Below are 24,993 nucleotides of genomic sequence, written 5' to 3'. Positions count from 1 at the left end.
ATATTGCCAGTTATATATTAGAAGCTTTAGAACCAGTTTTGGAGCATTAAGCCTTTATTAAAGTATATTAGATATTAATAAAGAGAGATAGCACATGGCTCAAAAAGTTAGGAAAGCCTAGTTTAGAATAGAGGAGGAGAGAGAAAAAGATGCTACCACCTACAAGTCTCAGGTCAAAAAGAGGTTCCTCTGCCTCTGCTTCCTGCAGGTCCATTCAAGACTTGGTCCCTACACACCGCTCCAAGATAATTGGCCAGCATCACCCAAATCATTGGTTCACTGGACTTGAGGGAGGTCCATGAGAAGAATGTGCCAAAGTCAGAGCTCAGAGAACACACACTGAGGGCCAGGCCCTCAGGTAGGCATGGTTTCAACCAAGTCAACTTCAAATGAATTAATCAGCAAACTCAATCCAATCAATCTCAATATTATGCCCTTGAACAGGGGTCTCTAGGCACCCCAAAACCCACAATACTATATATACTATATAACTAAGATTAAACATTTCCTTTAATTATTTAGAAACATTTATATATAATATATCATATATACACATACATGTATATATATTTATATATGTATGTGTGTGTATACACACACACACACACACACACACGTTGTGCTAGAGTCAGCATGTAATGGCTCTTGAAAGCCAATTATTAAATCTTCAATGTGACCATTTGTTTATATCTCAGAAATTGACAAAAACCTTTAAATCAGAGTTTGATTTATTGTTTTGTTGATTGTCTATAGACTTAAGAAAGTGATAAGAGAAAATGTTAGTAATGCAAATTAAACTTTTATAATGTGGCATAAAAATTTGAAACTATACCCAAAGGGCTATAGAACTGTACATACTCTTTGATCCAGCAATATCACTGCTAGGTTTATATCCCAAAGACATCCACAGAAAGAGAAAAAGACCTATTTGTACAAAAATATTTATAGCAGCTCTTTTTTTGTGGTGGCTAAGAATTGGAAATCAAAGGAAAGCCCATCAATTGGGGAATGGCTAAATAAGCTGTGGTATATGATGATGATGGTGGAATATTATTGTGCTATAAGAAATGACAAGCAGGATGATTTCAGAAAGGCCTGGAAAGACGTATATGAACTGATGTATAGTGAAGTGAGCAGAACCAAGAGAACATTGTGCACAGATACAGTAATATTGTTTGATGAAGAACTGTGAATGACTTGACTGTTCTCAACAATACAATGATCCAAGACAATTTCAAAAGACTAAAGATGAAGCATACTATCTAACTCCAAAGAACTGATATTGATGGAACAGACTGAAGCATTTTTTCATTTTCTTTCATTTTTTTATTTGTTTTCTTGTACAAAATGACTAATATGATGTTTTCCATAATCGTACATGTATAACCCATATCTGATTGCTTGCCACCTCAGGGAGGGATTAGGGGAGAGAGGGAAGGAGGGATAAAAATTGGAACCCAAAACTATAAATAAAAATGTTTATTACTTTAAAAAAAATTTTTAAATAAAATGTGGCATACATATTTTTTTTAAACAGAGAGCCAGTTCGACATTTACCAGCACAAATCCGAGTGTGTGTGTGTATATGTGTGTGTGTGTGTGTGTGTGTGTGTGTGTGTGTGTATGTGTATGTAAATGAAAGCTTTTTTCTCCAACTCTATTCATAGGTGAGAATTTCAGGAGGTATTTTTATAAGTAAAATGGCAAAAGCTTTTCTGAATTGGCACATGAGGAAATGCACGAAGTGTACCCAGGAAATAAGTCAGCTATATGGTTCTTTCTCTTGTCCTTCTAGACCCCCCATAAATATGTAATTTGAAGAGAGAACATTGAGGTCACTAGAACTAAACAGAGTACTAAGCCATCACCATTACAGAAATAACACAGAGCACATATTCCAAGTGACTTTGTAATTTCATCTTTATATAGAATGAGGAGCATAACACTGTTAGCACTGAAAGAATTTTGAAACTTCCACTTCTTTTCAAAGAGTAAACTGGGGATGTTATTATTGGAATTTTGAATTTTTCAAACACAGCTGAATCCAGCTTCATATGAATTGGGTCATTGATATGCGGGACACAGAAGAATTCCGATCTAGCATTTCTGTTAGATTTCTAGCTACAATGCTCAACTGAATAACTTAGACAAATTTATTTCAGGGGCGGGTCAATGGACAGATTCATAATTGCATCCAGAAAAAGTTGCAAGACCAGAGACGAGTGTTAATGCTGAACTTTGGCCTCCCATCATTGACCAAAAGGACCTCAATTGGTCTCTTGTGATTCAATGGCCCCACTTGATCAGTGGGTATGTCTGTCTGTCCACCATCATCTAAGAGTTAATGCTTTAGGGCTATTTTGTCATTATGCCTCTATGAAACTATTCCTGGACCTATATGTGTGAGGAAAGTGTTGATATAGCTATGACCCAGCTTTGCATTCAGAGAGAGAATCATAGACTCAGAGATGAAAGAGACTTTCAGGCCATCTAATCCAACCCCTTTCATTTTTGAGTTGAAAAAACTGAAGCTCAGAGAAATTAAGTGACTTGCTCAGGGTCACACAGGGAGTATATGGTAGAGCAAAGATTTGAACCTAGGTCATTGAATTCCAAATCCTGAACTGTACTATGCATCTCTTTCCCAGAAAATGCTGACCAGGACAATGTTTTCACAGGGAGAATATCCCAGATGAAGTTTGAAATTGATCTCTTTGTATTATAGTCAATACCAAGAAAATGTCTTTAGAAAATATACCTGCATATCATAAAACACCTTCCTGAAGCCTCAGGGACCATTTGGCTTAACCTGTATCTAAATCAGTATGCCCTCTACTTCATACCCAACAAGTCTTTGTTTGAAGACTTTCAGTGAAGGGGAGTCCACTAACTCTTGAGATAGCTTTTGTTATTCATAAAATGAAGGAAGGGAGGAAACAGCTATGGTAGCCACTAGACAAATATTAACTCATTTGATCTTCACAACCACCCAAGGAGGTAGGTGCTATTGTTATGCCCATTTTACAGATAAGGAAACTGAGGCATACAGAAGTTAGGTGACTTAGCCCCAGTCATGCAGTTGATCCATTGCCTGAAGCTGGATTTGAACTCTGGTATTCCTGCCTCTGGGCTAAGTATACAATCCACTGTACTACCTAGCTGCCTCAAGTGGATGATCTGAGATCCTTTCCACATCTAAAAATCTATGATCCTGACTAGCAGAGAAAAGGCTTGATCCAAGGTCTCCAGACTCCTCATTCAATGATCTTTCTACATCATGTGTCAGCTCCTTCCCCACCCTTTCCTTCCCAAAGCCTTCCTAGTCCCTAAGTAAGAAAGAGACTGTACTTCAGACGAGTCAGAAATGTGGTATCCAGAGCCTTAGTAAGGCATCAGTTCTTGGAGTTGCATTGTGGTGACAAAGCAGGGCTGGCTATCCAGTGCAATCTGAGTAACCCCTTTAAGGAAACTGTGCAATCTCCCAATTTAATGAATCTGTTTTGTTTGTTTCTTAACAGCGATTTTCTATACAGCTGCAATTCTTGGCCCTGCAGCAGGTTACCTGATTGGAGGAGCACTGCTGAACATTTACACTGAAATTGGCCAACCGTAAGTAGACGTAGATTGTTTTGTTCTATTTGGGCTCAAAGATACATTTGCTTCTTAATTGTGTAGAAGAAACCTTCCGAGGGCATTCTAAGTGTTGATTCTTTTGTGTAAAGAGCTCAGAATGGGGAAACTCTCTCTGCCAGTGTAAATTGGCACCTTCTTTGTAACTTATTATTTTAGCAATTGGCTGGGGACGTTCATGGTTGGTCGGCTTGCCCTGCTTTACATAGACAGTATGTGTCAGAGGGACGATTTGAAAGCAGGTGCTCCTGAGTCCAGATCTTTACTCACAATGCCATAGCTGATTCTAATGGAAAAAAAAATCAAGGTGGTTTTTTTCTACGTGGCACCAGATGTACTTGCATACCTTTTGCTGAAGGTGGTTTCCAACCCTAATTCGAGTTGTACAGGAGAGTATCTGTAGTAACTGACCACACACCCCACAGGAGCCTTGGAATCATTGGATTGTAGAGCTAGAAGGGGCCTTAGAGGTAAATGAGTCCAGCTCCTCGTGGAGTCCCAAGGCTATTCTAGATCTAGGGGTGAAGTGATACCTCCTGCACAAGACAGGCCCCTCTAGTCCTCTTCATATAGCTTTCTCACACAAAGGGAGGAAGCATGGGATAGTGGAAAGAATTAAGGGCCCTGAGTTTTAATCCCTGCCCTGCTATTTAATATCCTTGTGACCTTGGGCAAAATTAATTATAGTAATTATTAGTTTTTATAATATAAATTCTCCCAACTGCTGTTAATCTCCCTTTCCTTTATATAAATGTTTAATAGTATTATCAATATTTTTTAATATCAGTTATCTTTTTAATTTAGTAAATAGTAGATCAATAATATAATTAATATTATATAGCAAGTATTGTAGACATATATACATTTATATATAAATATATGTATATATAGTCTTATTTTTATCCTCATGACAACCTGTGCAGTAAGTGCTATTATGATCTCTATTTTGCAAGTGAAGAAAGTGAGTCTGAGAGAAAGAAGTAAAGTAACTTGCCCAGGGTCACACAGATTTGAGTGTCTGAAGCAGGATTTGAACTCGGGTTTTACTGACTCTAAGTCCAGCAATCTATCCCGTGACCACTAGATGTCTTGATAAAAATCAGGGGGTTGTTCCCTTTCTAAGGTCCCTTTCAGCTTTAGATATATGATTCTCTGTGTGAATAAGAAAGGACACTCATCATACCATGTACACACTTTCTAGGGGAGTGCTGAGAGAGGGAAGACTTAAGGGGTCACTTAAAATAGTTTGGATTCTGTAAGCACCCAATGCAGGAAGATCAGCAGATCTTATTAGACATATCTAGCAATGCTCCACAAAGAAGCTAGAAGGGTCTAGAGAAAGTATCTGCAGATCTCAGGGATCTCAGAGACTATGTAGTTTAACCTGTGGTATTCTGGTAAATGTTTAATAATTGACTCACCAAAAAAATGTGCCTGCAACACACTTGAAAGTTTAATCTACATTATTACCATTTTTTCCATGACCTTCTTAAGTATAAACAATTAACACAATTTTACATCAAGCCCTGATTTGTGGTATTTGCCAATTTGTGGTGTAAATGCTCACACTGAAAACTGAACAGTTTCAAGAGCCAGCCTGAACTTGCTTCAGCACGCTCCCTAGTCAAACTCCCCATACCTGAACAAGAATCTCCTTTGTAACAGCTGATATATGGCCATTCAATCATTACTTGACCTCCAGTGAGAAGGACAACCCACTTCCTAGCAAACTCATTTTACTTTGGACAACTCCAGTGTTTGGGAAGATTCCTTACATTATATCTCTTTGTATCTTCTGCTCCTTCTCCCACTAATGTCCTCTGGGGCCAAGTGGGACGGATCTATACCTTCTGTCATGTGTCAACCCTTCTAATAGGTGAGGACAACCCTCTGGCCTGCTCTTCAAGTCTAAGCAGCTCCATTTCTTTCAGAATATCCTCATCTGATGTGATTTTGATTATCCTTAATTATCCTCAGTTGCCTTTCTCGGGATGATTCCTAACTTATCAAGATTCTTCCTAAAAGTTGACAGCTAGAACTGAATACAAGTTCCAGATGTGGTCTGACTGGGGTAGAAAAGGGTAGGACTTGTTTTTCAGGTGTTTCGGTGTCCAACTCTTTGTGACCCCATTTAGACTTTTCTTGGCAGATTCTGGAGTCGTTTGCCATTTCCTATCACCTAAATTCCATGCTCCTTTCCACTTGCAGTCCCAAACTGACTACATCTTTCCCCACAAACCTCCCCTCCTCCCAAACTTGCTGATTTCTGTTAATGACACTACTGTGGGGACCAGTTTTTAATTGGGGAATGCTAGCTAAGCAGCTCGCCACAATATTGGGGCAAGGAAGGAGACCGACAGCCTCCCTCAAAACAGAACAAGATTTATTTTAACAAGAACGAACTTAAAAAAAAACACAAACAGGATCAGTAGGATCAAGGGAAAGGAAATAAAATGGGGAAAAGGAAATTATAATACCTGAAAAAATACCACCACTCAGGAATCAGCTGAAAATACGCAGCAGAACACCTGTCACTTTCCAGCTTCCACCTAGAATGCCCAATTCTCCTCCCCAAAACCTAGAAACACCCCACACAGCCCCAGCCAATGGGATGGCCGCTCTGACAGTCACATGACTGCCCTCACTAGGCTTCCAATCATTATAATTTTGCCAGGCCCATGTAGGTGTTGGCGAGTGGTGGTGATGATGTGAGGTGCCAGAGCCCTGGCAACGGCTACAACCAGTGGGTGGAGCACCCTGCGGTTTGTGGAGCCCCAGGCCAGTGCATGCAGAGGCATAAAAACCTCAAATAACAATTAATTCTTTACACTACCCAGTCTCCCAGATTCATAACCTCAGCATTAAATTTGGACTCCTCACTCTTCTTATTCCTATAGATCCAATCAGTGGCCAAATTTGTGGTTTCTAACTCCATGACATCTCATACATCTGACCCCTTCTCTCTACACATAAGGCAGCCACTACCTTTATTTCAAACTCACCTCGTCTTGCAATGACCTCCTAATTGGTCTCCCTGCTTCAAGTCTCTTCCCACTTCAATCTAGCCTTAACACAGCTGCCCAAACTGATTTTCCTTAAGCACAGATCAAACCATGTCAAACTCCTCCTCAATAAACTCTATTGGCTCCCTCCCGCCTCTAGGATAAGTGTAAAGTCCACAGTTTGGCTTTTAAAGCTCTTCTCAAGGTTTCACCAACCAGTTTTTACATCCCATCATACATCACTCCACTTCTCACACTGTGATTCAGCCAAATTGAACTCATCCTTTTCCACACACACCCAACACTCCATCTTCTATCTCGGTGCCTTTGTATGCGCCAAACTCCCTGCACACTATCCTGACCTCCATTTCATAGAATCTCTCACTCCCTTCAAGATAAAGTTCAAACATCACCTTCTATAGGAAGCCTTTCCAAATCTCTCCCAACTGCTGGTAACCTCTTTCACTCTAACCGCTACTTTCCATTTATTTTGTATCTATTCTCTCTTTATATCCATACTTGTTCTCCCTTAATATAATGTAAGCTTCCTGAGATCATGAATGATTTCATTTTTTTTGGCCTTTTTGTCACTTCCTGTTCCAAGATCTTGCACAATACCTGGCACACCATAGGCATTTAATAAATGCTTGATTGATTTTCTTTTTTTCTTTTTTTTTTTTTTTTAGTGAGGCAATTGGGGTTAAGTGACTTGCCCAAGGTCACACAGCTAGTAAGTGTTAAGTGTCTGAGGCCAGATTTGAACTCAGGTACTCCTGACTTCAGGGCCGATGTTTTATCCACTGCGCCACCTAGCTGCCCCTTGATTGATTTTCATGCAGCCAAAGATCTTATTAGCAGTTAGGTGGTACAATGGAAGTGCTGAACCTGAAGTCAAGTAGACCCAGGTTCAAATCCTTCCTTACTTTCTCCCTGGGTGATCTTGGACAAATCAGTTGACTTTTGTCTGTTTCCTCATCTGAAAAATGGTGTTGATTATATAGCCCCTATTAACCTAGAGTTATTGTGAGGGAAAATGAGATAATATTTGTAAATGCTAGCTATTATTTTGGCTATAAAATAAGACTATACATTCATATTGAGCTTACAGTTCACTAATACTCCTACATCTTATTTTTTTCAAATAAACTGCTGTCTAGTTTATAGCTTCCCTGAATTTTTTAAAGTATTTTTTCCAATTACATGTAAAGACAAATTTTAGCCTTCATTTAAAAATTGTTTTTGAGCTTCAAATTTTTCTCCCTCCCTTTCATTCCTCCCCCTCCCTAAAATGGTAAGCAATTTGATATAGGTTTATATCTGCAATCATGTAAAACATATTTCCATATTAGTCATGTTGTATAAGAAGAAACAGACCAAAAGAAAAAAAACATAAAAAAATAAAGAAAGTGAAAATAGCATTCTTCAATCTGCATTCAGACTTCATCAGTTCTTTTTCTGGATGTAGAGAGCATTTTCCATCATGAGTCTTTTGGAATTGTCTTGGATTATTGTATTGCTGAGAAGAGCTGTCATTCATACCTGATCATAACACAATGCTGCTGTTACTGTATAAAAGTTCTCTTGGTTCTGCTTGTTTCATTTTGAATTAGTTCTCATAAGGCTTTCTAGCTTCTTTTTCTAAAATCTGCCTACTCATTATTTTTTAAAGCACAATAGGATCCATTACATTAATATACCATAACTTGTTCAGCCATTCCCCAATTGATGGTAAAACTTTAAGTGCAAACAAAGCACAAGCTGTTTGCCAAAAAGTTGTAGTTCCATGAATTATGTTCTTTTTTTGTTGTAACAAAATAGGTTATAGCTAAGATTCACAGTTGCTTTCCAATGCTCACAGGGAAGAAAGACTTGTGGTAGGACTTATGAATGGGAGCCAAAGGGTTAAATGCCCTCCCAGTAGTAGTACTGGAACACAGTTCTTTGGAAAAAGATTCTGCTGATAAAACCATTTTTTAGTAGGCAATTGACATTCAAATATTTTACTTGAAATTCAAATTTCATTTTCTTTTACATTCTTTTATTGACTAGTTGACTTGTTATCTGTATGGGAAGGGCAGAAGTATGGAAATTCTAACCAGAAAAAAAGAAACATGAGACACAGCATGGCATGGCAATTGAGCATTAGCTTTGGAGTCAGGATTCAAATCCTGCCTTTGACGACACCTATTAGTTATGTGACCATGGACAAATCGCTTAACCTCTCAGTTTCCTAGGCCACTCCCTAAGACCATTGATTACAGGCAGTTACATATCAGCATCAATTAGTCACAAGAATCAGCTGAGTTTCCACAGCAGGAGTTCTTCATACTGTATGACCCAAAAAATTGTGTGGAGGGGAGGGAGCCTTTTTCTTAAAGATTGAGATTGTCCTTAGATTTGTTTTGGTTTTGTTTGTTATTTGCAATTATCAAAATCCATTCCTTTTCAGTAAGCTACAAACATTTTCCCTCATCATATTTGATAGTCTTCCTTTTCCAAGCTGTCTAGTTGGATTTATTTTATATTTATGAGCTTCATTTCAAGCATTTCCACACCTTGAAATCTTTCCACAGATGGACTTCCTTGTCCTTGGTCTTTCTAAAGCTTTACAGCTGTTACAAATTCCAATATCTTGCTACATATTGAAGAATAGGTATATCAAATGTTGCTATTATTGTATACACCAAAAATGTATGGTGGTTCCCTCACAAAACCCTTGCTTATAACTGGAACTTCATTTTTCCTTTATTCGTTTGGCATTCTTCTGGAAACAGTAAAATAGAAGGCATTATAGTGATGTTCCTGGCCTAGAAAGCTTGTAAATATCCTTAAAAGCTATGCAAGAAATGCCCTCATCCTGCCCATATTGGAATATTTCTTTCTTTCTCCAAAGTTTTCTAGTCTGCTCCATTGCCCCAAATGTCTTTTAGGGGATTCCAGGAGATTGGGTGTTTGAGAACAGCCTGGGATATTTGAAGGGGTCATATCAAATGATTCTGAAAGTCCTTTCTAACTAAAGATCTGGTGCCCTGTGCCATGAGTTGTTTCTCTCAAGCTTTTCTCTTTGATAACAGACTTTGAGCTCTCCTGCTATTTTATCTGGTGACTCAGAGTGGAAAGCCAAGCTTGGGGTTCTTTCCAGGTCAGAACCTGGAAGTGTGCTATAGTATATACAGTGTTGGATTCAGAGTCAGGAATACTGTAGTTTAAATCCTTTCTGTGATATTTACTAGCTCTGTAATCTGGAGTCAGAAAGGACCTGAGTTCAAATCTTGTCTCAGACACTTAGTATCAGTGTAACTCTGGGCAAGTCACTTAACCATTTTTGCCTCAATTTCCTCATCTGTAAAAAGAGCTGGAGATGGAAATGGCATACCATGCCAGTATCTCTGTCAAGAAAACCCCAAATGCTGACAAAGAGTCAGACGACTAAAATGACTGAACAACTACTATTAATCTGGGGCACGTCATTTAACCTCTCTGGGCCTCAGTTTCTTCAACTGTAAAATGGATTTAAGACAAGATGACCTCTAAAGTCTCTCTGAACTCCAAATATTATGAGTAGTTTCCACAGTGGGGCTGCATTGCCATTTAGACTAGAATTCACCCAAATAATTTTCTTCTTCACATTTTCAGTTAGAAAAAAAATGTATTTTTGCATGCACGTTACAACTAAACTTGTAAAGATCCTTTCGGTGAAAGCTTCCAGCTGGTTCTAGTTGAACCTCTCTGCTCCCACTTAGAAAATTTTTATGAGGCCCCAGATATGCAATCTGTTCATCTCATTTGAACTGTTTTGGTTTTAATGGCTGGGGGATAGAATACACTGCACTTGCTCATCCATGGAACGCCTGCTGATCCTAGACCTCAAAATAGGAAGCCTGGTATCTGTGGGCCCCATTATGGTTATTTTGGATAGAGATCAGCTTACTGTAGTTCCTCACACTAATCCTTAAAACTAGGTACATTAGCTGGAAAGCATGGTGCCCAAATCCATCATTAAAATTGCTTGAGAGGTCAGTCACATGGTGTAGTGGAGTGAAGGCCTTGGAGCACTGAGTTTGAAACCTAGCTCTTAGATCCCCTAAGAGCTGTGTGACTAGAGCACCGGCCCTGGAGTCAGGAGGACCTGAGTTCAAATCTGGCCTCAGAAACTTGACACTTGCTAGCTGTGTGACCCTGGGCAAGTCACTTAACCCTCATTTCCCTGCACCAAAAAAAAAAAAAAAAAAAAAAAAAGAGCTATGTGACCTTGGGCAAAGCCTGGATTGCTCCATGCCATGCCACTACACGTACCTCCCTCTTTTCCATATCCCCTTTATGTGGAGTCATCTCACTGTTAGAATATAAGCTTCTTGAGGGCAGGGCCTATCTTGCTTGCTTGTATTGGTATTCCCAGAATTTAGCACCATAACTGAAACGTGATAAGCACTTAATTGATGCGCGCTCTCTCTCTCTCTCTCTCTCTCTCTCTCTCTCTCTCTCTCCCCCACCCCCCTTATCTACATCTATCCAATCAATCTTCCCTCTGTCTGAATTTCCTCATCTATAAAATGGTGATGATGTTACTTATACAACTTACCTCAAGGGGTTGTGAAAAAATCTTCATAAACTGCACTATGACAAAGAGGCAGTGAGGCTCTCTAGAAAGAGCAATGAATTTGGAGTTAGTAGACTTTGGTTCATATCCCACATCCACTACTTTCCACCAATGTGACCTTAGAGAAGGTCATTTAACCTTGCTGGGCCTCAAGTTTCCTTACTGGTAAAATGATGGGGTTGGACTAGATGGCTTCTTTGGAACCTTCTTAGTCTTAGTCTATGATCCACAGGCAGCATGGGAATGGGAACAGCTCTTATTCTTGCATATTTATCAGTACCATATACTGACCTAGAATAATTGGATCCCCTTAGAAAAACATATGTGAAGAAGGGGCACAGAGCTAAGGTGAGTCCATTTCTTTCTGGATTTATGATAAACAATGATTTAAGGCATCTCTTTCTTCTCCCCCCTCCCCAGGACTGAACTGACTACAGAAAACCCTTTGTGGGTTGGGGCCTGGTGGATTGGGTTCTTGGGGGCTGGGGCATCTGCCTTCCTCATTTCCATCCCCATCCTTGGCTACCCTCGTCAATTGCCAGGTAGGCACTTCCTTTTTCCCAGTCCCTCTCATGTAATAAGGCATCTTGGGGTGGCAATGAGAATTCTGTGGATGGAAAGGCAGCTCATACCTTCCATCTTATCTTCACCTTTGCATTGAAACAACTGGTCTCTAAAAGCTTTCTAAAGCCTCATTTTTAACATGAGTGCTCTGGATTAGTCAAATGTGTGAAGGAGACTGAGCCGAGCCAACAGAGTTGAATACTTCAGACAAACAATTACTGATTGTGCACACAGGGAGCCTAAACCTTTGTTGCTTGTGGCTAGCCTCTGTTTTCCAAGTTAGCAAACCTCAGCTCTGTTCTTTTATTTTATGGTATACTAATTTATGAGTACATACAAATAAGGAAAGAGGGGATACACTTGTGACTGTGGAATTAGTGTCTGGTTAAATAATTTTGCTTTCCTCCATGCCCTCACCTCTAAGCTACCCATCTGTCCTCCATCTCCTATTCTCATACATCAGACAGGCCCCCTGGTAGCTGTTGGACATATACGGGAATAATTTCTCCCCCACAAACCCTCTTTCAAAAAATTCCATATTTTCTGGCATTTTGGCCCCTAAAATTAATTGCTCAAAGCTCTGCTGTCTCTACACAGTCTGAGTAGCCCCTCAAAGATGATTAACTGAAGGAAAGGTAGAACTTGCAAAAATTCCAAACTTGATTTCCACAATCCTGTTTTCCTTGTCTCATGAGATGTGTGAAAATCCAAATCAACAAATGTTGGCAGGCCCTTGTGCCTTTAAGTCACCCAGTCCTAGCCATCACATAACCACAGATACAATATTCAAAGTATGGGGTAGGGAGGTTGGGGGTGTTCAGGTGGGATTTTTAAATCGAGGTGTTAGATACAAATGCAACCTGCCTGACTGAGCATTGTGGGTATTCTCAATAAACTGACTTACAGGACACTTCCCATTCTTTCCATTTGCCTTTAACTTTTCCCTTTCATCTTCTTCCAGGATCTCAGCGCTACGTGGTAATGAGGGTGTCTGAAACTCATCAGTTAAAGGATGGGAGCCATAAGACAGCATCTGATCCAGATTTTGGGAAAACAGTCAAAGATCTGCCTCTGTAAGGACCTGTCTCCTTGGCCTTCTGAAAACACTGCTGTTGATGACACTCACTATTACTTGTAACCCTCCTCTCTTAACCTGGGCCTTTCCTATCCTGACTCTCTTCACCCCGCAGGGACTAAGTGTTCATTATGTTTCCCATAATTCCCTTCATGGAAAAGGGTTTATTTTTTCCTCTTAGAGATATATTAGAGACAGGCTAAATGATTTTTTAAAAGTTATGTTATGAACAAATGCTTTTTTAAACCCTTCCTTAAAGCCCAGATATCATAGAAGTGTCTTTTTCTCCTGATTCTCAGGCTAAGAAGTGGAAGAACAACAGATACAGATCTTTAGTCCTTTTCTGTTTTTGTTTTGTTTTGTTTTGTTTTTAGTGAGGCAATTGGGGTTAAGTGACTTGCCCAGGGTCACACAGCTAGTAAGTGTTAAGTGTCTGAGGCCAGATTTGATCTCAGGTCCTCCTCATTCCAGGGCCGATGCTCTATCCACTGCACCACCTAGCTGCCACTTTAGTCTTTTTCTGAATCACTGCCTTAACAAATGGGTTTTTCCCTTAAAGAAAGGTCTGTGGTCTTTGCTGGGCAGCTTACCTTTGCTACAAGCAGTCTGGGCACCAGCTGCTAGTTAAATGTATCTTGCCCTCCTCAGCTGCCTTAATGTTATCACTGTTAATAGTCTCCCCATGTGCCAAACTGTGAGATTAAAATTGGATATTAGATCATAAATCTACCCTACTTAACCTTTCCCTTAATTTATCTCCCAGACTAGTAAATGGAAGAAGCTTCTGGTTTTCTAGATAGAGCTTTTATTGTATGGTAGTCACAAGGTGATGTTGATTAGAAGGATAGGAAAGTAGAAATACAATACAAATCGTCTTAAGTCTAGGCTTAGTCTATATTCCGTATAAAACTCACCAAAAGTGGAAGACCACCTTTGGGGCGAGAGACCGAGTCAAGCACGTGCTGTTAACCGAGAGCTGGGCCGATGCTTGGCATCTGGCAGCCCCTCCCACCATCACCCCAAAGTTGTCCCTTATCTTCACAAATCAGATCTCACTCATATAAATGGAATCATGGGAAATTAGTCACCAAATTAGCTTCCTCTAAATCAGAAGCAGGGAGTGCCAGCAGGATTTGCCAACACCAGGATGATGCAATTTGACCCTCAAAGAAAATTTCTGAGGATTATGAGTTTCAAGTGATTCCATCAAGCTGAATTCTATGCTGGCTATGTCCCATACACAGCAGGGTGGTGTCAGGCTCATACCATTATCTCATGGGCCATTTAAAGGATTATAGCAAGAAAACATTGTCTACCTCCTATTTCTTTCTCATTTGCCTCCCCATCTGTTGGACATGATGTACATTTCTTGTTTCCAGATATTCATTTCTCTTTGTTTCATGTCATAGTGATTTAATTTTACCCTCCCCCCAACTTTTGGTTTGATTTGACTCTGTGCCCTTTTCCTGCAGTTATTTGATGTATTGTCTCTGGTCACTCCCACAATGACAATCTAGTTCAGAATGGGATTTCCAGTGTACCACAGCTGGTGCCCTGACCTCCTTTTAGACACTCTGGAGGTAGAATTCAGTTTCAAAGACTCTGGCAGCTCTGAAAAGCATTTATTTTCTTCTGAATCCATTAGTAAATCTAATTGGCCACATTAGGACTGGGTAAGGCACTGTTCACTGTGGGAATTGATTACAGCCACTGCAGGGGGCTAAAGGATGTTGTTAGGGCTACTGCCCTGTTTTCACTATTAGACAGGAAGCATAAGAATAAGTGTCAGGTACAGAGTGATGTATTTCTACAACGGCACTCATTGTCTCCCTGTGGCCTTTCTTCTTTCTTCTGCTTGTACCTGAGACAAGAGGCAGGCGAGAAGTAGAAAAAAAATCCAATGAGCTATACAAGAGCTTTAAATCATCAAATTCTTGTTTGGATTGAATTTAAAGGTTCTTTTTTTGCCATTCTCATGTTTTTGTTTTTACCTTTGCAAATCACTTTGTAATATCAAGAACACTGTCATTCTAAGGAGTAGTTATATTGCTCTATTAAGCACTATAGAACAAAAGCTTGACTTGGCTCATGGGAAGTCCTACATTTGGATTAAAAGTTATAAACTAGGGTATAGGGCACATAGGGCAGGTTGGTGATGCAATGGATAGATAGAGCACTGAGCTTGGAATCAGGAAGACTCATCTTCATAAGTTTAAATCTGGTCTTAGATGTGCTATCTATGTGACCCTGGCTAAGTCACTTAACCCTGTCTGCCTCAAGTGCTTCATCTATAAAAAGAACTGGAGAAGGAAATGGCAAATCACTCCAGTATCTTTGCTAAGAAAACCCCAAATCGGGTCATGGAGAGTCAGGCGTAACTGAAAAAATGACTGAACAACACAACGCAAGTATAAGAAAGAAAGGCATGCATGACTAAACAACTGCTGTAGGAGTGGGGGGGGGCGGGGGAGGTGAATTTAGAGGTTCTAATGAACTGCAAGCTTAAATATGAACCAAAAGAGAGATATAGTAGCCAAAAAGCTAAAGCAGACATAGATTGCATTAATAGATGTAAAATTTCCAGAATGAAGAAAGCGACTGTCTTTTGTATACTTGGCCCTGGTCAGGCAGCATCAGAAGAGTTGCATTCAGGGGCAGCTAGGTGGCACAATGGATAGAGCACCGGCCCTGGAGTCAGGAGTACCTGAGTTCAAATCCAGCCTCAGACACTTAACTAACTAGCTGTGTGACCCTGGGCAAGTCACTTAGCCCCAATTGCCTCACTTTAAAAAAAAAAAAAAGAAGAGTTGCCTTCAGTTCCTTGGGGCCATACTTAGGAAGGACTGGTTGACAAACTGGAGAGTATCCAAAAGGAGGCAGGGATGGGGGTGGGGAGTGACCAAGATGATAAGGGAATCGTGCCATATAAAGATTAATGAGAGGAACTGGGAGTGTTCATCTGTCTAAAAGTTGAAAACGGATACTGTAGGGTATGTGACAGAATGTCTATTCTGTTATGGGATGAGTGAACTCTAGGCATCCATGAATGGTCCCTGTTAACTCTGAGATTCTGTCCAGTTTGACAAAGTCTTGTCAAAGATCAGTTGCCCTGATAAACCTTAAGGTCAGATTGTCCTGTCTCTAGGACAGTAAAGAGCAGAATTTCTCATTATTACCAGCTCACCAAATGTTGAAACTGGGTTTGAGTTGTCAGAGATGTGTCCTTCAATTGCCTCATTTTAGAGAGAAAGAAACTGAGACCTTACTGGAGAAAATGTCCTATCTAGATCACAGTCTTTGGATTCTAAGTTCATCGTTATTTCTGCTACAATTAAAGGCAAAATATGAAACTAATTCTCAGCATATTTGAACATTTGGAAAATAATAGAGATAAAAGTAAAGAGAAGGAACTGGCCTTAGAGCCAGGAAGATCTGGGTTCAAGACACACCTCAGACACATACTGGCTGCGTGACCCTAGGCAAGTGACTTAAGTCTTCAGAGTGTCAGACAAGTGACTCTAAGTGACAGAAAAGGCAATGAACTACTTGGGTAAAGGGTTGAGTTTTTTTGTTTCTGGGTAACTCCCTACATTAGTGAAATTATGTATTAGTTTTCTTCCCCCCTCCTCCCCCAAATGAAACCACAGAATTTAATCAGGCCTTCCTATTTAGCTGGTCTTGGGCTAAATTATTTGCTTCATCAAAGGTTAAATGTGTGAATTTCACTGAACCAGCTGCTGTCAATAAGAAAGAAAAATGCCACTTCTCAGGATCATAATTCATCCTCTAGGGAAATTAAATCTGATAATTATATTGAGAAAATGCAGATAATGATGAAAGCCAAGGAAACTTTCAATGCCACCTCAAACATTCTCCGTACCTTCTGCTATTTGTTTGTGGGCCCTCCCTAAGATGTCCTATTATTTCCTTCCATGAGTGTTTGGGTAAAGCCATGTAGAAGGAAGAGTAGTTTTTCAAACTCATTGCCTGCACTCCTGCAGCCCAACTATACCTATTTCATTGAAAAAAAAAAAAACCTGTTATCAGATGGCCATGACCTTGAGAGTATATTAGCTGAGCCTTATGAGGTTGGAATAGGACATAGAAGGTACTGTTCCCAACAGAGCATGAACTGTTAAGCTATTGAGGAATATGGAACCATAAGTAATAAATTGGGCTGCCTGCAGAGAGCTCCACAAAACATGCCTGGAGCGAGCATTTCAAATATACACTTAAAGCACTATTTTTTTTTTTGAGAGGCAATTGGGGTTAAGTGACTTGCCCAGGGTCACACAGCTAGTAAGTGTTAAGTGTCTGAGGCTGGATTTGAACTCAGGTCCTCCTGACTCCATGGCTGGTGCTCTATCCTCTGCACTACCCAGCTACCCCTAAAGCACTATTTTAAAAACTTCAATTGGGGGTAGGCAAGTGGGGAGGGACCTTAAACATTGAAACACAAGGGGGAAACCTGTATACTATATCATTTCAGGAGAGAGGGGAGAGAAGAGACTGAGATCTTGGCATACCAGGAGAAGGATGGGAGAGGAAGCAAGAGAGCAGAAGCTTGCATGTCATCTGCTATCTTTCTATTCTAATTCTTTTTTTTTTTTGTATTTTTTTTCTGGGGCAATGGGGGTTAAGTGACTTGCCCAGGGTCACACAGCTAGTATCAAGTGTCTGAGGCTGAACTTGAACTCAGGTCCTCCTGAATCCAGGGCCAGTACTTTATCCATTGTGACACCTAGCTGCCCCCTCTATTCTAACTCTTACTGCTAACTAGGTGCTCAGTTGTTTTCCCATTTCCCATGCCAAAGGAGAACAAGTGCTGTCATCATACTTTACATTTTTATGCCCTTGGGCACAGCTCTGATCACCCTTCCTTAGTTGTTGTTTGTCCTTCCTTCTGGAAAAGGACCATGACATTGAGGTGATGTCATGACTTTCATTGAATTATATTTAAGTGAGGAAGGGCTGTGCAAGGTCACCAACCTCACTCTCTTCTCCAGAGCCAATTGGGTCCAGTGGCAAGATACACATATATATGTATATGTGTGTGTGTGTGTATATAAAATCAGGACTACTGGAGATGGCCTCAGATATTGAAGGCAATTGGGTTAAGTGAGTCGCTTAGGGTCACAGAGCTAGTAAGTGTCTGAGTTAAGATTTGAACTTGGGTTTTCTTGACTCCAAGCAAACCCTTTCTTGGATACTGGTCCTTCCTTCACTCAAAGTCTTGTTCTGATGCTTTCTTGTAGTGCTGAGGTAAGCCTTGATTGAAGGTCGCTATTAGTGCACAAGCCTGGTCCTATCAAGTTGGAAAGGCCTAGTGAATGACCAGGATGAACTTTTTCTGCCATAACAATTTTCAAAGACAGCCTCTCTACTAAGAGTATAGAGGAGTTGTAATGTACACTGGAGGAGGGAATACTCACTCTCAAAAATTGCAGATCATTAAAATCATTTCCTCATACTGAAGGAGGATACTCTTCCCGCGTGCGCGCCCCCCCCCCCCGCCCCCTTCCCCTCAGTTGAGGGAGAGATCAAGTCGTTAACTAGAATGGAAACATCCTAGATTTCAAAAATAAACTTCCAGAAAACTAGGTTAGCTCATTTTAACGTGTACAGGGAGCAGCAAAAAATGATCTTATGTTGTTTCTAGCAATTAAACGACATTGACCTAGAATCGGGGGCACCTCAATTATAGTTTTAGTCCTGCTATAGAATAGCCATGTGACCTTGGACAAGTCCCTTCTCCTTCTCTTAGCCTCAGTTTGTTCCTCTGTAAAAAGAAGGCAAGGGTACAAATAAACTCAAAACTTCCTCTTTGCTCTAAAAGTCCGTGATGCTCATGAACTTGAAGAGCTAATTTGGATCACAAAGTGAGAAGATGCCATTCCACTAACACCACCTCTACAGGGCTAGGTTCTTAAGACTCTCATTTCAATGGTGAATGATGAGTATGTTTTACAAATAATTTTCCAGAAAGATAATTGAGTGGGATTGTTTGTTGTTGTTGCAGTGGTTCTTTTTTGTCGGGGGGAGAGAGGGAATGATACATTATTTCAGAAATAAGGTACTCATCTCGTAGCTAAAGAGATTTTTATACACCAGTATCAGGCCAAGGGAAGGAAAAGACATTTCATATGGCTCAGTTGAGATATACATCGAAAAAGTAGCATCATACAATAGGCAAAACCCTGGGCTTGGAAATAAGAGACCCAAGTTGAAATTCTACCTCTAATACTAGCTTTGTGACCCTTCTAAATTCAGCTCATCTTGCTAGTCTGTTCTTGTTTGTTTGTTTGTTTTTGTATACTTGACATATGTCACTTTATCTATCTGGGCTTCAGTTTCCTTATCAATAAAATGTATATACATACACATGCATATATATGGGATATATATATACACAACACATATACACATAGATAATCCTTCTCTTGCTTATTATATATCTATATGTGATTTATCCTTATCTCTCTATATATTTATATATATAAACAATAACCAACAAAAAGGATTATATATATGTGATGATATACAAACATATAAAATCACATTTGAATCTCACAAGCACCCTGGGAAAGTATCCGGGTTTTTTATCCCCTCTTTTACAGATGAGTAAACTGAGTGCACAGAGAGGCTTGGTGACTTTCTTAGGGTCACATGAACTGTAAGTGTCTGAGGCAGGATTTGGAACTTAGTTTTTCTTGACTCAAGGGCCAGCACTCTTATGTGCTATATCACCTAGCTGCCTCACACTCCTTGGCCTAAGAGCTTATAGTGAGCAAAGTGTTTTGTGAATTATATCTTAGACTTTTAGATCCAGAATTTTGCCATTATAGGTATATAAGACATTGTCCAATGACTTCTCTTTCTGAGTCATTCCTTCATGTTTCTCCCTAAACCTCTCTGAAAGCTGAGGTGCTAATTCTCGTATATAGATAGAGATCTATGGTGTGGCCATTCATACTTAACATGCTTAAACTCTCATTTGTGTTGTGAAACTCAATAGTATGTACCATCTATTCTGGCCTGATTATAACACTTTCCCCCAAATTCGGATACCACATTTATTTATTTGTTTGTTTGTTTGTTTAAATTATTTTTGTGGGGCACTGGGGGTTAAGTGACTTGCCCAGGGTCACACAGCTAGTAAGTGTCAAGTGTCTGAGGCCGGATTTGAACTCGGTATTCATGAATCCAGGGCCGGTGCTTTATCCACTGCACCACCTAGCCACCCCCCCCCCCCCCCACCATACCACAATTTATTTATGTCATTGTCATTTGAAAGACCATGGATTGTATGGCTTTAGGAAAGCTGTAAGTTTCACAAAGCACTCAGAAGTCTTCTTTCTCATGAAAATTGGCTTTTTTTTTCAATCCAAGGGCATGAGAATGAATATATTATTCTATGACCCAGGACTTGGCAATTTTTTTCCAGCACAAATGAGCAATTACTTTATTCATATATTCCTCAGTGAATACTGTAAGTCCAAGAAGAGAGCTCTAGTATGCACCCAATTATTCCATTTCTTTGGAATGTTAAATTAGATAGACTTGGAATATTAGTGCACAGGAACCCCTGGATATAAACCCCAAGGAAATGGAAAGAAATTAAAGCCTCCAGATTGGGTGTGCTGTAGGAAAGAGTTATTTGGCTTGTAATCCAAAGACCTGGGTTGCAAAACTAGATCTGCTGCTACTTAATAGCTTGGACAAGTCACTTTCACCTCTAGTGTTTGGTGTCTGTCATAAAAATGGAGAGATTGGATGACTTCTACAAGGGAAAGATGTATGTCATCTTTGAACTCAGGTCCTCCTGAATCCAGGGCTGGGTGCTCTATCCACTGCACCACCTAGCTGACACTGATGCTTGGAGTTCTTGCAGCCCCCCCAGCTTGGCACCAGAACACTTAATGCTCTTCTTTCACTGCTTCCAGCAGTAGTCATTTTGGGGCCAGTTGATTTCCCTGGGGGGGAATCTCACATATGCAAAGCCTCCAGGGAACAGAGTCTAACTCTTTGTGTTTCCCTCTTGAATCTCTCGGCTTTGGTATCTCCCTCCCCTTCCACTCTCTCTCTCTTCAATTTTCCTCTTCTCCCTCTTCTACCTCTCCTCCCCTCCTCTCCTCCCTCACTCTCTTCTTCCTCTCCTTCCTCTCTCCTACCTCTCCATCTCTTCCTCTCTTTCTCCCTTCCTTCCTCTCCCCTCTTATCCTTCTCCTTCCTGTCCCACTTCTCCCCTTCCTCTCCTACTTCTCCCTCTCTTCCTCTCCTTCTCCCTCTCTCTCTTCTTCCTCTCCCTTTCTCTCTTTTCTCTCCCTCCATCTCTCCCTTTCCTTTCCCTTTCTCCTTCCCCTTCCTCCCCCCAATTTTCAAGGCAGGCTAAGAATGTGGTTCAGGTTTATTTCCAGCTATGACTCAATTAATCATTATCAAATATAGTGTTACTAGGAGTGCTTGTATTTCATGTATGGAAACATCTTCAATTACAGAACAACAGCCTAAGGAAGACCAACAATAATAGTGTCTGAGTGCATATCTCCTGTAAATTTCATCCCTATCATCCAAGCCAGGACTTTGAATACTTGAATATAGAGATCATGTTCATCTCCCTACTAGGTTTCCTTCTAATGAAGCTAAACTACCTTCAGTTTTGACCACTAATCTTCAACTAAATATAACAAATGTTTCCAAGCACCTAATATGTATAAAGCATTATACTACAGGCACTAGAACTAAAAAATCAAACACATAACACAAAACCACTTCTTACCCTCAAGGACCTTACATTATATTGCTTTTATACTATATAAAAAACCAAACAAGTAAATACAAGATTATTTAAGAATAGAGAGAGCACTCCACAATAGGAGAATAAGAAACATTTCTTATGTGAGGCAGCACCTTAGCTAAGCCTGGAACCAAGAGGAAAGGAGAAAAGCGATCTGCTTTCTAGACAGTCTCGACAAACAATGTATGTCAAGTGTGAGGAAAAACAAGGCTGGTTTGGCTGGATCCTCAGTTGATGTAGTCTAGAGTAGGTCAACAAACCTTTTAAAGAGTGGTAGTGATACCTGAACTAATACAGTATTCCAGTATGGTCTAGTCCAGGGTAGAGTGCAAAGTGACTTTCACTTCCTGTGTTTCGTACATGAAATCTCTCTCATTGTACCCCAAGAATGCATTAACTTTTTTTTTTTGGGTTGCTTTGTCATACTTTGACTTATTGAGTTGGCAATGCACTGAAACCAGCAAATCTGTTTCCATACCAACTATTATCTACCCCTACCTCACCCATCCTGTCCTAGTGAAGTTGATGTTTTTGACCAAAGGAGAGACTTTTACATTTCCTTGCTATTGAAGTCCTTCTTCAATTAATCTCATCATGATAATCTGTCATCTTTTGTGTCCTTGTTCCTCAACATGTTAGCTTGCCGTACCAACTACATTTCATTTGGAAATTTGACATACCTTCTATGAATTTGTCTAAAACTGATACAATGTTAACCAGATACCTTGGGCACAATTCTCTCCACATTGACATTAACCTACTATTTACTACCCTTTGGGTACAGTCATTCAGTTAGTTCTAAAGCCACCTAACTGTGCTCTTATCTAGCCTGTGTCTCTCAAATACCATGAAAATGTTATCAAGTTCTTTTGTCTGAAAACTAGGAAAATTTGTCCTACACCATTCATTCCCTTGATTGTATAGTTAATACTGACAAAAAAAAAAATGAGGTTGATATGGCATAACTTTGTCTAGATGAAGCCTTGCTGGCTCTTCGTGAACACAGTTTCCTCTTTCTAGATGTTCACAAATCATCCCATCAACATGTTCTAGAATTTTTGCCATTCACCACAAACTCATTGGCTTAATAGGTGGCAGACTCTCTTATCTCCATTCTAGAAAATAAGGACACTTGTAATTCCAAGGCCCAAGGGACTTCTCATAACCTCCACATCTTGAGTAATCACTGACAGAAGGCTCTACCTCTTGCCAGTCCTTTTGGCACCTGAGAGTACCATTCCTTCAGCTGGGCCTAGTGACTTCAGTTCATTTTTAGAACACTGTTATTGTTAGCTTCCTCATCTATATAATCATGGAATTGTGCTGCTTTGTCTAGAAAGCCTCCTCTATGATTGTAAGCAAATTGAAAATTTCTCTGGGTGGTTTCCAACTATCTTTCAGTCTTCACCAAAGATTTAAAGTTAGCTAGTACATAAATGAGTTTGGTAGTGGGGATACAGTATCACACATCAAATTTCCTATGTACCTTCCTAATAAGGGCATTTTTGTTTTTGTTTTCCTTTTGAATCCAAGCTTTAGTTATTTGTTGGGGCTAGTATTAAGCATTTCTCTGATTACTTTTTCTGAGCATACTTTCTGTGATGGTATTTTAGCTTGCCTCTCCCTCAGCTTCTCAGGCTACCCAATTTCTTTTTCTTCCTCAACCAATATAACTCAATCTTTGAAATCACCTATATCATTGAATGATGTCTTCATAGACATGTCCATTGTGCATAAAGAAAATAGCACCATGTCACCTGATAACAGAAGAAAAGTTATAGAGCCTTATCTAGAAGTAGTTTTTGTTTGTTTTTTGAGTTTGCTGTAACTTTATCTGGCCAGGGAACTCCCTGGTAAGGAAACTCACTGTAGCAACTGTTCTTTGTCTTAGGGCTTTTGTTTTGGGATACAAAGAGGCTAAGCAATCTGTCCAGTGTTGCACAGCCAACATTATGTCAGAGGCGGGTGCTCTCCCCAGGTCATCCTGACTCTTGCTGGTACTCTGGTCATGATACTGAGCATTACACCATCCTCCAAATAGAACTTTGTGAATTGAAAGATCTTTTCCTTTTTTAATATTTGTGTCAAGTTACGTCAGATCGTTATGACTTTGGCATCCATCCAATATTGATTAAGTAGGTTCATGCCAGGTGTGAGATATATCTAATTATATGAAACAGACTCTCTTAGGAGATTACACTCTAATAGGTAGTAGATGAGAAGGGTAGAGGGAATGCAGAAGGAAAATCACATAAGTACCTATGATAGAAAGGAGATTGGGACACATCCAAAGGAGCAAATCGATCAAAATGCCATGAGATATTCAAGGGAGGAGAAACCACCATCATTAGGGGGTAGGGGGTTGTCAGGGATAGCTTCTATTTCTGGAATTTGTAGGAACCCTTCCTTTCCATAGTTATACTAGCTGTTTTGGCACTGGGACTAATTCAGTTGGGAGAGGGGAAAGGGGAAAGTAGCGCAACTGTGAATCCGACTATCACAAGGATGTCTCTGGGAAAGCGATCAGTAAGGGCTGGGCCATGGATAACCTCACTTGGAATGAAAGAAGGGGAACATGCAATAGTTTCCATTTCTCACTATTCTTGCTATTTGATCTTAACCTCAGTTGTTTCTAAGCTGTCACCATCTCAATGTCAGCACCCTGGGACAAAGCTGTAGTCACTATAGCTGGCTGTGGCCCTGAGAACCCTTTCCCTTCCCCCACAAGAAAGTAATGATAAAATAGCCAGCATGTGTATAGTATTTTAAGGTTTGCAAAGTACTTTCCACAAATTATCTTGTTTTTTCACAACCTTGTGGAGTAGGTGTCATTGGCCCTATTTTACAGATGAGGCTGATCAAGTGATTTGCCCAGAGTAACATAGCTAGTAAATGTCTAAGATAAGCTTTTCAACTCAGGGCTTCCTGACTTCTAAGCTAACGCTCTATCTCTCATACCACCTAGCTTTCTGCAATTTAACTTAAATATAAATTCTTGGGGAGGCATCATGTCATAGAGGATAGAGAATCTCTTAAGAGTACAAATTGAAGGGCTGGCACTGATTTTGCATTGAGAGTGGGAGTTTTTCCCCAGGACTTCCCTACAAAGATGAAATCATAGTCTGGTTTAAAAACAAAAAAACAAAAAACAAAAAAAAACCTGTTTCCTCAGTAAGGTGGAACCCCATTAAAACTTGGCTTGTTACTGCATACATTTGCATGTGCCATGACTGCATTCAATTTCTCTCCACCCTAGCAACAAGTCCCTTGAAAATCTAACAAAATGTTGAGTCTGTATAAGTGTTAAGCAGAGTCCCCTTCACTA

The 24,993-nt window shown here is 40.0% G+C and overlaps 1 protein-coding gene across 1 annotated transcript in view; it reads left to right on the top strand.

The window, feature by feature from the left end:
* SLCO4A1 (solute carrier organic anion transporter family member 4A1) overlaps window positions 1–24,993 on the top strand; it is an 80,231-nt gene that overhangs the window by 39,138 nt on the left and 16,100 nt on the right. Inside the window, exons 3-5 of the mRNA XM_043984455.1 lie at window positions 3,519–3,609; window positions 11,653–11,774; window positions 12,758–12,869. Of these exons, the coding sequence (XP_043840390.1) occupies window positions 3,519–3,609; window positions 11,653–11,774; window positions 12,758–12,869 (325 nt within the window). The remainder of the gene's footprint in view (window positions 1–3,518; window positions 3,610–11,652; window positions 11,775–12,757; window positions 12,870–24,993) is intronic.

Source organism: Dromiciops gliroides, chromosome 2, assembly GCF_019393635.1.
Source record: "Dromiciops gliroides isolate mDroGli1 chromosome 2, mDroGli1.pri, whole genome shotgun sequence".
NCBI classification, from domain to species: domain Eukaryota; kingdom Metazoa; phylum Chordata; class Mammalia; order Microbiotheria; family Microbiotheriidae; genus Dromiciops; species Dromiciops gliroides.
The sequence above is the reverse complement of the archived record's forward strand: the minus strand, read 5'-3'. Positions and strand labels throughout refer to the sequence as shown.